The 14691-nt window shown below is 39.2% G+C and overlaps 1 protein-coding gene across 1 annotated transcript in view; it reads left to right on the forward strand.

Moving 5' to 3' along the window:
* The window catches only part of LOC149229094 (putative LRR receptor-like serine/threonine-protein kinase At1g56140), a 412674-nt gene that overhangs the window by 313956 nt on the left and 84027 nt on the right, over window positions 1-14691 (forward strand). Inside the window, exons 14-15 of the mRNA XM_089378460.1 lie at window positions 8930-8995; window positions 9202-9246. Of these exons, the coding sequence (XP_089234586.1) occupies window positions 8930-8995; window positions 9202-9246 (111 nt within the window). The remainder of the gene's footprint in view (window positions 1-8929; window positions 8996-9201; window positions 9247-14691) is intronic.

Raw genomic sequence — 14691 nt, forward strand, 5'->3', positions numbered from 1 at the left:
ATCTTAGAGGAATCCTAGTGTGCTTCGAGTCTATGTAAAAGTAATTTGGAAATAATTCTAACTATTTGGTTAGGTTATTACAAATTTGTTTGATCTGCTAGATTATATTTGTTGCAGAACTGGGTGGTCTATGAGGGTCTATGTCAAATGGGTTTTCCCCCTTGAGATGTAAAATTGTAAATGTCATGATGTAAAGAGTCTTGAGGGTTAGAAAATGTTTTAATCTCCTCATAAGTCCTAGGTCCTAGGTGTTTTTTCCCAAAGGCTAAGTTCGAGGGTCCAGTGAAAATAATAAAAAAAAATAATAATAAATAAATAAATAATTTAAAAAAAAAAAAAAAAAAAAATTAAAAATTAAAAAAATAATAAAATAATAATAAGTCAAAGTTTTGAGAAAATAAATGCAAAGTTTTAATTTTTTAATATATTAAAATGCATTTAAAATTTCGACGGATGAGATTAAAAGGAATTTTGATCCTCATCGACGGTCGAGATTAGTTTGACATGGATCACTCGAACTAGCCGTTGAGAAATTTTCCTTTAAATAGGTTGTTAGGGGTCATTTGAGATCATTCGATCTTAGAGTCATGTGCTAAAGAAAGCTCTCTTGTAGTCATTTTTTTTGTGCAATAAAGAAAGACTTTGGGGTTGAAATCTTGCTGGTGTTACTCTTTTGAATTGCTGTCAGATGTTTTATTTTTCTGCATGAATTTATTTTTAGCCATTGATGATAGCTTGATGAAGAGTGATTTTAAACACAAGTATCTTGTTTAGTCGCTAGGGTTTGAATGGTAGTTAAATCTCTGAATATGGTGGCAGGTATCTCTATTACATTTGGATTTTAGTATCGTTTTCTCCTTCTTCGTTAATGGTTGATTTAAGCTGTGCATGAAATCCTTTTTTTTTGAGATACCGGGCATTCAGGGAAGTTCTCGGCTGAACCAGCCAACTCCCGGATTGCATTTTCTAAAGAGCCCAACCAGTCTTGATCCCGAGATTATCATTTGAATTTTTCTTATGAATGCATGAAGGGTTTTCTAAAGCATCTCACATTAAATTCAAAATTCTGAAAATATTTCTGTGGCATACTGACAAATCTGGCTATCTAAGAGCCTGCAGTTTGTGAATATTGTAATTATTTAGCTAGGGTTTTAAGGTTTCATTATTATTTTGTTTTTGGGCATTTTGCTTCTATCATTGCAGGTACAGATTTTGAAAATTTTTCAGGGTTTCCATCAGGGAATCTGGAGCAGGAAGGATTTAAAATTTTGATTAAGTTTCTGGATTACGGGTTTGTTACCTCCGGTTTAAGTTTCTCTGTTGCCCAAGATCGGTTTTTTTTAGCCTGCTCCGTGAAAACGCAGCTTCATTTCACTGCGCTATTCCATTACGCCCCTCGCTGCCGCTGCGGCTATCTGCGTCCCTCTCTTTCTGCTCACGTTGCTCTTTCTCTCACATAGTTCCCTCCACTTGCGTGTTATCCCCCTTCTTCCCACGTACACTCTCCTTTCTGTCCGCAGATCTCCCTCCAAACTTGCAGCTCCTTCCTCACATCGCATTGTTGCCTTTCCCTTTCACCGTCTAGTCCTCATGCTCAACCCGCAGCCATTCACGCATCCTTAGCTGTATTGCTGTTCGCTGCTCAACTTTGTCCAAACCTTCAACACTTTCACCTGCTACGTATATCATCCCTGCCAAAAATCCATTCATTTGTTGAAATCTTTCTGCGGACCCTTCGTCTTCCATCCACGCTGTCCCATCTCATCCTCCTGCGTGATGCTCTAACCCTCAATCTGCTGCTATCCGTTGCTCTTCACGCAGCCGCCGTCCAGCAAACCCTCAAATCCATAGCGTGCTGCTCATCTGTTGCCCACCTTCGAACGCTCGAGCTCCTCTGCCTGACGTCGAGCATTCCTCACGTATTTCTTCATCTGCATACCTGTATTAGCAGCAAGCAAAACAAATTCGATTTTTTTATGACGGATTATGTGATACATATGGTAAGTTTAGATGTTAGCAAGTTTAGATTTAGGTTTGATATATTTTATTTTGGTTATAGTTAGATTTTTATTTAGATTTTATTTAAGCTTTGTATAGTTAGGAGTTAGATTAAATTTTGATTTTTCTTAGTTAGTCTTTAGTTTTAGTTTAGTCTAAAGTTTCATTTTAATTTCCATTTTATTTTGGTAAGAGAAATTTTAATTTTGAATTTGGTTTAGATTTAGATTAGATTAATATTTAGGATTTTGAGTTATTTTGTTTAGTTTTTCATTTAATTAAAGAATATAACAAAAAATAAAAAATATAAAAATATAAATAAATCAATAGAATAAAAAGGGTTTTGATTTTTTCTTTTTATTTTCTTTCAGCTTAACATTTAATTTTTTAAGTTTTAGTTTAGTTTAGGACTTTGATTTTAGAATTAGATTTTAATAATTTTAAGTTTTATTTACTTTATTTTTTTGCCTAAATTAATTTTGTTTCATTTAAAAATATATAAAAATTAAATTTTTTTGAAAATCTTAACTAAAAATTGAAAATTCACTTTTTGGTGTCTTTTGTGGTATCTATGTTCCACTTCTCTATAGTTAAATGCACTTAAAATTTTATTTTAAAGTTAGCTATATGAAAGTGGTAATTGGTTAGCATTTAAATTGTATGGTTGTTTAAAGCATTCGATCTTTAGAAATTTCATTGCTGGATCATTTTTAAAGCATTGTGAGTTTATTGAATAGCTTGTATTGCTTGGGATATTTGATGATAAATGATTGTTTTACAAGGTTCATATTTCTGCAACATTTAATAAATAATCATTTAATCATTAACTCCATAAGGCACCGGTACATTAATTTCTAAAAATCAATCAGGTGCTAAATTGCCTTGCTGCGTTTCCCAACCCAACTGGTCCATAGTTGGTCCTCCTTTATCCCATAGGGTCTACCGCCTTTAGCCTCGGGAGACGGCTTAAACGAAGAGATCAGGGATCAGGGTGACAACCCCCGGTCTGAGCGTTGTCGCGCTGCCCGGACAATCTGTGCGACAACAAGAGGTATTGCTGCTGTGTATTTTTTCTCTGTCGGGTGAGCCGGTTAGGCACCCAGTTGTACTTAAGGAAATACTGCATAATAATAAACCCTAGAAATAGTTGCACTTGTTTTCCCGCATTGGGATTTTCCCGGGCATTTGTCCAAAAATAATGGAGTCACTTGTGTGTTTGTTTTCTTTCAGTTGATGGTCTGTAGATGTTGTGACTGTATTGTGTTTATTTCGGTATTTAAATGTTTTAAATAATTTGTTTAGAATTTACAAGTAGAAGAAATAAACCAGCAGAATACAGATTAGTTTTCTAATGGATGGACTTAGAAAATTCAACATGGTATCAGAGCGTGGTTGCAGATCATAGGAAAGCTAAAGGCATCTGCTGAGCAGAGAATTTGCAGCAGATTCAGCTGTCCCGAGTGACAGAGCTGATCCTTGCAGAAAACGACAGAGAAAGGGTTGACGCAGAGGGATTGCGTCATCAATCCGGGCCTGAGAGAGGCTAGTGCAAAGGCTGAGGAGGGCAAAAAGAGGCTGACGCAGAGCCACGCAAAGGCCAGGAAGGCTGATGCAGTTGGCTGAGGGAGTTTTTTGCCGTTGCTGGGATTGCGTAGAGCCAAGATGCTCAATCCTTCAGTTGCTGGGGCGAACGAAGTTGTGGGCAGTTTGCGGGAGCGAAGCTGGTGGGGTATTGTGGTCAAAACAATATCTAACAGGGCAAAACCAAGGTAGAGGGAGTTGCTACCGAGGCGGATTTCTAGCCAAGGAATCCGGATTAGTGTTGCAGTTGCATAGATGGTCGGAGAGGGGCAACTTGACGGTTGGCAGAAGGATTTCTAAGAGGGAAATTGGGACTCAGAGGGGGTCTAGAAGAGAACTTCCAGACGGGAAGTAGAGAGACTTGAAGGAGTCGAACAGAGAACTTCTTGACAGGAAGTAGAGAGACTCAGCAAAAGTCGAACCGAGAACTTCTAGGCAGGAAGTAGAGAGACTTGAAGGAGTCGACAGAGAAGGGTAGAGAGATGACCGTGAATGGAATGAGGGATCAGGATAGGCTGGACGGAGCGTTCAACTTTATGGTCTGGAAGGCCAGGATCCTATTCATTCTTAACAGACATCGCGTCAAGGGCTTCGCCTTGAGAGTAATGGCTATCCCAGTTGACCTGCTAGCTAATGAAAGGTACGAGGAGGCAATGGCCAAGGGAAAATGCCTCATCCTTGATGGGGTCAAGGATCATGTGGTCCAACATATTGTCGAAAAGGAGAGGACAAAGGAAATGTGGGATACCTTGAAGACGTTGTACCAGCATACTTCCGTGCAGAGGAAGATGCTACTTGAGAATCAACTACGGTCATACCAGATGCAGAAGGGAGAGCAGATAGATCTCTTCCTTGGTCGGTTGAAGGAGATCCGGGACCAACTGACTTCCATAGGGGCCATGCCGGATCAGGAGTTGATGGTAAGAACCGCACTAAACGTAGTCTCCGAGGAGTGGAAGACATTTTTCTATAGCATATTGGGCAGGGCGAATCTTCCAGATTGGGAAGAATTGTGGGTGGCGCTTTGTCAAGAAGAGATCAGATGGCTGACCAAGACGGGAAGTAGCAGCAAAGGAGTTTGGATTAAGAAGGAAGAGGAAGAGGATGCAGCTCCGGCATCTGCGGGAAAGCAGGAGAAGAGGAAGAAGGACCTCTCCAAGGTCAAGTGCTTCCACTGTGGGAAACTGGGTCATTATGCGAACCAGTGTCCGAGGAAGAAGAATAGGGGAGAGGCGTCTGACTCTAAGGCAACACCAGTGAAGGTGGAGAAAGAAGTCGAGGAGGATGACGATTGTGCCATGAGTGTTCATGTACCACTAGAGAAGAAGTGGGGAGACATCTAGCTATAGTCAGGAAGACTACAAGCGATGAGGGGCAGGATCCTTGAGGTACCCAACCTCTTGGATTAAACCTTGCTACGGGAGCCTCGAAGAGGAGTAGCAGGACTGGCGGATGTCGGTAGAGATGGATGCGGGGAGACATCTAGCTATAGTCAGGAAGACTACAAGCGATGAGGGGTAGGATCCTTGAGGTACCCAACCTCTTGGATTAAACCTTGCTACGGGAGCCTCAAAGAGGAGTAGCAGGACTGGCGGATGTCGGTAGAGATGGATGCGGATGAAGTGGCAGAGAGTGCTATAGTTCAAGAGTCCTCGGGCAGCGCGAGGCTAGCAGGCTACAACAGTGCTAGGCACGGGAGTGTTGTGTCCCAAAACCCTAGAACATGTGCGAACTTCGAACCCTGTAATCTTGGACTTGTATGAACCAAATTTCTCGACCTGACCTTAGACTTGTGTGAACCAATCGATGAAGAAGAGAAGAAGAAGATGCTTGGTGATGTCCAAATGAGCTTGAGGTCACTTGTATTTATAGGCTTCCAAGGGTGTCCATTTTCCTATTAGGGCCAACCTAATCAAATGTGACATTGTGGGCTTCAATTGAAAAGTACACTTTCCCTTGTCCAAAGTCAGCGCTTCAATAGTCAAAATTGGCCCTCTCAAAAAGAGGAATCTAGTCCCATGGTTGGAATTTGTCACTAAGCTTCCAAATTAACATATTAGATGGTGTCCGACTATTGTATCTGGAAGGTCAGGATGGCTTTTCTGTTGGATGAGTTTGGTCTGAAGACGTATGCAGAAAGAGTTGTAGCCATATCGACAGAACCACATCAGCTAGAAAACTAAAGTAAGGAGATGGCCAAGGCAAAGCGGTTGATCCTTGATGGAGTTCAGGATCATATAGTCTCACACTTAGTGGCCAAGAATATGACCAAAAAAATGTGGGATGCTCTCGCAACACTATACCAGAATCCTTCCGAGAATCAGAAGTTGTTCCTGAAGGAGAAGCTGAGAACCACCTGGATGCAGAAGGGGGGAGTTTCTCCATACCTTACCAAGATTCAAGATATCTGGAATGAGCTTGTCGTAGTTGGAGAGATGCCAAAAGAAGCTAAACTTGTGCGTGTGGCCATTAATGGTTTCATCGAGGAGTGGGCTACTTTTGTCCAAGGCATCACTAGATGAGATCAACTACCTGGTTGGGATCGATTGTGGGCAGATTTCATGCAGGAGGAGATGCGACTTGCTCTAGTCAAGAGTAGTCTCGGTGGCAGCAGCAAAGGATCGAAGACTATGAAGGAGGAGGAGAACGTAGCCCTTGCATCAAAGGGAAAGGCAAAGAAAGGTCCCAGTCAGGGACAAGGCTCACCAGAAGGAGAAAAGAAGAAGAAGGATCTGTTGAAGATCAAGTGCTTCACGTGTGGTGAGTTCGGTCACTACAGTACTCAGTGTCCTAAAAGGAAGAAGAACAAGAAGGAGAAGTAGGAGCAGGCAATAACTTCGGCAAAGATTTGGAGGAAGACTTCACTTTGTATGCAGCTATACCTCCAGGAGGTGGGGAGACCTTGAGCTCTAGACTCTAGAGTTGCGCAGAGATGGGCAAGATCTTTCGAGGAGAGCATTAGACAGGTGTTTCCTCATGGATCAATACCCTTTCTACAGGAGCCCACAATGTTCTATATCAAGTGGATCAGTGTCAAATGGCACAGTCAGTTCTTGAGGGACAGTTGCAGTACTAGTTACAGTCAGACACTGAGGGGCGCATTGCAGTTGTAGCGTAGACAATAACTCAGTGGACAATACAAAGGCTAGTAGCAGTCAGAGTCTCAGGAGGCAACTATAAAGCCATTCTGTAGTTGATTCAGAGTTTAGTTCTCAGTTGCAGTAGTTGCATCAACAACATCATGAGATCAGTTGCAGTGTAGAGCATAGTTGGCAGCAGTACAGATAGTACAGTGTAGTGTCAGATGCAGTGCAGATGCAAGATTGGTTCAACTTAGAGTAGCAGATGAATCAGAGTTGCGCAGTAGTTGGTGGGCAGTGGTAGCTAGTCTCAGTTGTTAGACATCAGCAACATGTATGGGAGGAGATGTTATGAGACAAATGTAGAACACCTTCCTCGCTAAGAGTGTTGTGTTTTGTAGCATCAGATAAGTGTTCTAGTCTCGACTTTGGTCAGAGAAGCTTAGAAACACAAGAGCTCCAAAACCCAGAAAAAGTTTAAGGAGAAAACACCTAGAGATTGCTTAATTAAGTTAATTAATCAGTAATTAAATTTTCCCTAAGTCTAACTTAGGGAAAATGATTAATTAATAGGAATTATTTGAGAAAGGTGAGATTTCTCTAGAAACTCACATGGATCAGTGCAGAGATGATCTGAGCCATTGATGAGGATTTAATCATGGTCGTTGGTGAGCCAATGAGAGATTATAAGAGGAGGTCAATAGGGTTGGAGCTAAACATACTTGAAGTTGAGTTCCTTGGTAGAGATCGTGTTTCCCAGTTGGAGTGATTAAGAAGAGAGAAATTGAAGCCAAAGAGGGGACACAGAGACAGTGAGGGGTAGAGACAATGAGTCTGAAGGAAGTTTTCTAGTTTTGAAGATGCAGTGAGAGGAGGCCGAGTTTATTCTCCAGGAGGCTTCGCAGAGGTTGGTGCAAATCCTCATTGAGGCAGTTCGATTTCGCTGAGCAGGAGGTGGATTTAGTTGCCGGGAGCCGGAATATTTTTCTAGAGATTTGGAGGATCATTTCCAGAGCAACAATAGTCAGTCAGAGGCAGATTCATGGCAGATCTGGAGCAGTGCATGTGTGTCACTGTGCAAGGCTTGTGCAGAAGCTGCGCAGAGGGGTCCGAGTGGCCAGATTGAGCTAGAATTGCTTTTGGAGGAGGGTAAAATTCCCTCAGTAATTTTGCCAGTATTTCTCTCAAAGAGGATCGCTCTGCACAACATACACCTTTGTACAAAATTTCACATGTGCAACATACACCTTTGTACAAAATAAAGCTGATATCCCATTCTGTTCACATGTGCAACATACACCATTGTACAAAATAAAACTGAAATTGGATAAGATGAGGAAAGGTATAGAAACATTACGTTGGGAATAGTTCATGGACAAATTTTGGAACCAAAGAAATTTATAATAACTATAATTTATTTTTTCCCTTTTTTAATTTCTATGTATCAAATTTATATTGAGCATATAATGAATTACGTATCCCTTCATAGTGGATGATATAAAACACCCCACACACAAAGGAAAAATATATAATTTATTTTTTTGAAAATGAAAAGAATATATTTATATTGTTTGCATTTATCATTTCTTTATCATATCTGAATTCCAATTTGTCAAAAAATTGATGAAGTCATATCTGGATATATTAGGATCTGAATTTGAATCTTGATTTGGATCCATGTTCTGATAACTTAGAAGAAAGTTAGCATACATATATTGAACCTACCATGGTTTTAATAATAGCAAAGTGGCTTGTTAAATAGATGGAGGAACCTTTTAAACTTTCACAATTTACATAGTTACTATTATACATAGAGATAGTACCCCAATACTTTGATAGGAGTTGGAAACTTAAACAAACATTACACTAAACAATGAACACTCATGAGGTGTAGACTAGTTGGTTTGTGTGGGGTTTAGTCTCCATCATGTTTCAGGTTCAGATCTCATAGGAAAGGGTTGAGGGTAGGAGCCAATTTTAGAGGTTACACTATCCCAAGGGTTATTGTTACTTCATATATGAACTTTTTATTTTATGGTTAGATTAGGCAGAAAAAACCAAATTTATTTTCAATTAATGATGATTTTCATTTCTTAAATTTTTGAAAATCTATTTGTTTATCTAAATTGTTAAGGCCACTTTATGTTGTTGCTTACTAGAATTTGGAACATGCATATCTATACAAATCTCACCGATCAAACTTTCTCATTTATGAACAAGAAAATCATTTATTCCTTTCTATTATATGACAATGACTGTGTTTCGTGTAGAGATTTGTCTTATAACAACTTCTCAGGAAAAATTCCAACATGGTTTTTGGATCAGAATTTAAATGTGTAAGTAATATTGCCATAAATGGATTTTCATGGATTTTTCATGATACTACTTCAACATGAATTATATCAATATTAGAGTTTTTACATGATACTTTTAAGCATGGAGCTTGAATCATTTTCTTTTTAGTTATCTTTGGAGATTTAAATAATTATTAATAATAATATTTTTTTATAATAAATTTAATAGTTCCTCTTCTAATTTACAGGAACTTGGTTGGAAACTTTTTACAAGGAAATGGAACAAATCAAAGGTGCAGTTTTATGGAACCAATTCATCTTTATTTTAATCTATTATCATAAGAGTGTTTAATCAGGATGAATATGTCTATTGATAACATTATTATTTAATCGTATCTGGAACATATTTAGCTTCATACCGAGCCATGTTATGATAAAATTTCCTCTCTGATAGCAATTGTGTTTATTCAAATGAAAGGGTACATCAAGGAGTTGTCTTGTTGAACAAATCTTGAAATTATGATATAATTTACATAACTAAGGGAGCATGTAGGAAAAAAAAAACTCATGTAAACCGTAAAAAAACATTTGTATTTTAACAAGAAACACATTCATCACTTAGTCGATAGCAATAACAGATATACATAACATTAAACAATAAATAATCTCTTAGTAAACAAACCATGATTATAATTAATAGAACACTTGAAAGAGTTTTCACCAATTGGTCATAGGTGTCAGATGTTCCACCTAACCATAGACTCGGCGGCTCCAAACCTCTTCATAGCAGGTCATCCCAAGATGATGCTATAAATATAAAAGAGCGAGTGCCTAGGTTGGATGTACTCTCACACAAGTAGTCAATAATCTCCTATTGTCACAATTTACATGCCCCATAGCAATGATGTGCTATTGTTGATTTTTAAGGTGCAATTAAGATAAGCACAATTTTCTGTCGGATAATTGCTTCCAATGATACAAAAATATCTTTAGCACATTCTAGATCATTAAGCAATCATATTTTAGAAAATTTCAACCATAAATACAGTAGGGTAGTAGAGATTGCAGTAAAACAAAGACGCATAAGAGACAAAAAATTATCTTGAGAAAAACCCAACCTAGGGAAAAACCCAACAAATCTTTTCTTAGGATAAATTGTCAAATTCAATCAAATATATATATGAATTTTCCAGTGTTCCATGGGGACTCGCCCCCACCCCTAGGGGTCTAGCTTCCTAGCTCCCCCGTGCTCCGGGGACTTGGGGACGAGAAGGGGTCGTTTCCCCATGCTCCCAAAAAGCAGGGTACGCAAGGGGACGTGCCAGGGGGACGTTTCCTTGTGCTAAGGGGTCGTTTCCAAAAAGGGGGTCGTGGGGGGTCGAGGGGGTGGGGTCGAGGGGGGACGTGGGGGGCCGAGGGGCCCGATTTTTTTAAATAAACTTTTGTTGATAATTAAAATTTAACATTAGTTTTAATACTTTAAGGTTTCAATTTGTTTTCCTATAAATTTAATTCATTATTCGCCTTGGCCCTTCACTCCATTCGCAAGACGCTCCTAGTTCCTCTGCAACAGAGAGGAATTGGTCCACATATAGCTTCATCCACTCTGTCAAGAGGAATAAGCTTACCTCTAAAAGAGCGGAGAAGTTAGTTGCTGTGCATAGTGCCCTACGTCTCGAGCATAGGAAGACCCCTGAGTATTTGAAGGGACCAACAACACGATAGGATGTTGATCCAGAGGATGAAGCACAGGTAGATATGGAGGAGAGACTTGATGAGAGACAGATGGGGTTGGTTGGTGTGCCACTTAGCATGTTTGAGAATGCTAGTGATTCAGATTCATATGGTGATATGGTTGATCCTTATTTATTCATGCAGTAGCTAGATGTAGAGACTAGTAGGGCATTACCTTGAGGCTTGAGCAAAATTATGCTCGTTTATCTTTCGATATGTTGATGTTCTTATGTTATTCTGACTCTATAAAATTTTGACTCTTGATGTATCAGACTTGACTTTTATAATTTTATGTCAATATTCACTGTTCAGTATTCAATGTTCATAGTAGGAAGTGGAACATCAATATGGTTTAAACTTTAATCATAATGTATGATGTATGATTATAAATTAGAATTTTAAATTTATATGATATTAGATAATGATATTCATATCAATGATCATGCTTTGTAGCTTTTCAATTCAAACCCAATTGTCATAGTGGACTCAATTTATAAATTATATTTTATATTTATAAGCTTTTAAGACCTTGACATCCCCCCACGTTTCCTAAAAATTGGCGGGGAGCTTTTGCATAGGCCGCTCCCGCGTATCCTCGCTCCCTAGCACCCTCGTCCCAGAACCTTGGTGGAACATGAGAATTTTCCAATCAAATACAGTCAGATTGACCAAACCACTTTCAAGTCAAACTTGGTCAAAGGAGAGAGAATGTGTAATGTTCCCAAACAGGAATATAAGTGATATACAAAGCATGCAAACAATCCAACAATCAGAAAAACGAAATATACATTAAGCACCCATGGAAACACTGGAAATTGAGAACTGCTGAGCCATTTTATTACTTCTTCAAGAGCAGATACAATAGTAAAATAGGATGGTGCACCTGGGCTTGTCTCAATGGACAAGTATGACAAAACCCAAGTGAGAAAATGCTGAATTGAAGGCTGCTACAACTGCTGCACCAAACTGAACTACGCTGCCCCAGAAAATTGTTCTGTTTGCTGATTTCTAAGGGCTAGATTCACTAGTTCCCATGTTCAGAAAATTATGAGATTTCAGCTCCTTGCTCCTTGGCCTAAACCTAGAAAACCCACGAAGGAATTGGCCAAATGTTGACCTCGGAATTTTGGCCCAAATTCCCCTTAACTCCTCTAGCTGGTGGCTCAGTTGGGACCCCTGTTTGACCCCTTAGATCTGCCCAGAAAATTCTATAAAATTAGGAGTGTGATCCTTGCCCAAAACCCAGAAAGGAACTTGGCTGGTTTAGACTTCTGAAATTCGATCCCCTTGGAGCCCAGCTTCAGCTGCAATTGCAAAACTCGGCCTGTTGGAATCTGCCTGTAAATCCTCCTGGAAATGGACCCAAAGTGCTGCGCTGACCTCTGCCATCAATCCCCCAACTTCCCAGATGGGCTTCTAGCCTATGGCACCTGCTCCTTAGCTCCACGAAATTGTTAGAGTGGCTCTCTGCGCTATCCCCAAGCCTAGCAATTCGAACCGCTGAGATGCTAGCTCTACTGGCTCAGAATCTCACAAGAAAGGTTGGCCCTTTGCTGCTCTCCCAATCCTCTAACTCTCTGACAAATGCTTGATCACTGATATCTCTAAACTCCCCCTACGTATTCTCCAGCTAGCGAGAAATACACACTCCTTGTTGTGGCTGAATGGTAACGCTGTAACACACTTATGGAACTCCTAAAATACTTATGGAACTGCCTCTCTAGGGCGGGCATGGATGGTCCCTCGAAGTAGAGGTTGAATCTCTCACTTGAGAGATTTGTGGCTAAACAACCGGTTGACTAAGCTAAACAACCGAGCGAACAGTCAAGTAATTTTGATTGCAAGGTGTAAGCATGAATCCAAAATGAGAGCTTCTCCTTCCTTATAACTCCTTGGGCCTCCCTAGCCTCATGTGGGCCCCTCCATCCATGTATTCGACTTTCCATCCAAGCTATTCGAATGGGCCAATTCGAACTCCCATGTGGGTGGCCCCCACATTCCACTAACAACCAAATAAAGTCGAATTGCCTCGTAAGTCCCTAAGTTGAAAATGACGGGTTCTCTTCCTTAGCCAAAATTGTGCAAAATTGTGTTGCAGCACCCTGTTACAAATGTATTTGAGAAGGGACACGACAGAATGTAATATCCCCAATTTCCTAATTCATTTAGGAAAAATCACATTTTTGACAATTTTGATGTTTGGTGGCAATTTTAACATTTTTGACTTAGGAGGAAAAAGGGAGATCACATTGTTAGTGGGTCGTAGAGCCTGTGGCAACTCATATTGTATAGGCACCGCGACAATCACTCTGGGCAAGGGTTGTCACTGTGATCCCCACCCACTCTATTCTAGCTGTCTCCCAACAACAGGCTATGGGAGGTAGTCTCTATGGAATGAGGTGAAGGAAAACAAGTTGGAAACCAACTTGTTTGCGAGACACAGATGAATGGCCTAGATACTTGGTTAAATTTAGCAAGATTAATATTAGATTAGATTTTAAGTATCATACCAGTGTCTTAATGGAGTCACAATTCTTGCTTATGGTAATTTGAAACCAAGTGACAGGATGTACACCCGTTGCTTGAATGATTAACTATCCTATATGATGTGCAAGTTCTAGGATCTATGTGAGATGCAATAATTTTGGTTTATTTTAATTATATGCCTAGTCTAAGTATGGCCTTCCCTTAACTATTTTCAAGCTGGGCTCCAAGGTAGGTTGTGGGAAGGAGGCCAACAGAAAACAGGCTAGGGCCTGATTAACAATACCTTCTGTTGTGCTCCTATCACCCTTCTCACCTAGCTTGAGGGGCTTGGCAACTCTTCGGTGGTTAACACGGTGACCTTGTAGTCATTCTAAACACGGTTAAGCAAAAGATTTTTTTCCCTCCAGCGTAAACCCCAAAGCTAGGGTGAACTTTATTGTCAATATCTTAGGTGTGTCCTAGTGTTTTTAGTCGAGTCTGATGTAAAAGTGATTTGGGAATAATTTAAGCTAATTGGCTTAATTATTTTATTACAAATCACTTGGTTTACTAGATCATAGTGTCGTAGATGGGTTGTGGTCTTGAGGGTTTAAACCCAATGTGTATTCCCCCTTTGAGGGTTGTAAATGTAAAATCTTATGTATTAGAGGGTGGAAAAATAATTAAATCCCCTCATGTGTAAATTAATTAATTTTTTTGGCAAAATAAAACTAAATTCTAAGCCAAAAAATTAATTAATTAGAGTAAAATTAAATTGTCTTGGGAAAAAAATTCTCAAAGTTGAAAAATTCGTGGGTCCTGAAGGAATCAATTCTTAAAGGCCTCCACCTAGAGAATATTGTATATTTCAAGAAAATTTTGACCCTTGGACCTTGGTGATTAAGTCAGTCAAATTTTTGAGGAAATTATCTCAAAATAATTAATTTTGAGCTAATAAAAACAGAATTAAATGATAAATTCAAAAAATCCTCAAATATAAAAAATCAAGGGCCAAGATTAAAAGATCTTGAAGTGTTTATCAATGGCCAAGATTATTTTGACAAGGATCAAAGAAACTAGGTGTTATTTTTCCACTTGGAGGATAAATCTATAAATTAGAGAGTCATTTGAGTCTCTAGCATTTTGATCTCTGGCTAGAAAATTTTTGTTGAACCCACTTTGTAACTATTGTCCTGTTGGGAACTATTTTTTCAATCATAATAAAAACTTTGGGGTGCAATTCAAGGTGTTCTTGCTTATTGATTTGTGGAATGTGCTGACTAGGGGCATCTCTATGTTGTGTTGAATATTGGTAAGAATTTTTTTTTCATTAGATAGAGATAAAACCATACTATTGATAGTTTTGGGCTAATCTTAGGTTGTTTGATTCCCCATGTGATCTAACAAATTATTTTTGACATAAATTCATAGTGCTTGCAAGTACTTCATTCCTTGGTCTCCAAGTTCACAAACTTGGGCAAAAATCATTGTGACTTGGATTCTAAATATTTATATGTTGGATTAAATCTTCACTAAGA

Source organism: Pinus tabuliformis, chromosome J (genome assembly GCF_031772625.1).
Source record: "Pinus tabuliformis cultivar Carrire ecotype Pingquan chromosome J, CPIR1, whole genome shotgun sequence".
Taxonomy (NCBI): Eukaryota; Viridiplantae; Streptophyta; class Pinopsida; order Pinales; family Pinaceae; genus Pinus; species Pinus tabuliformis.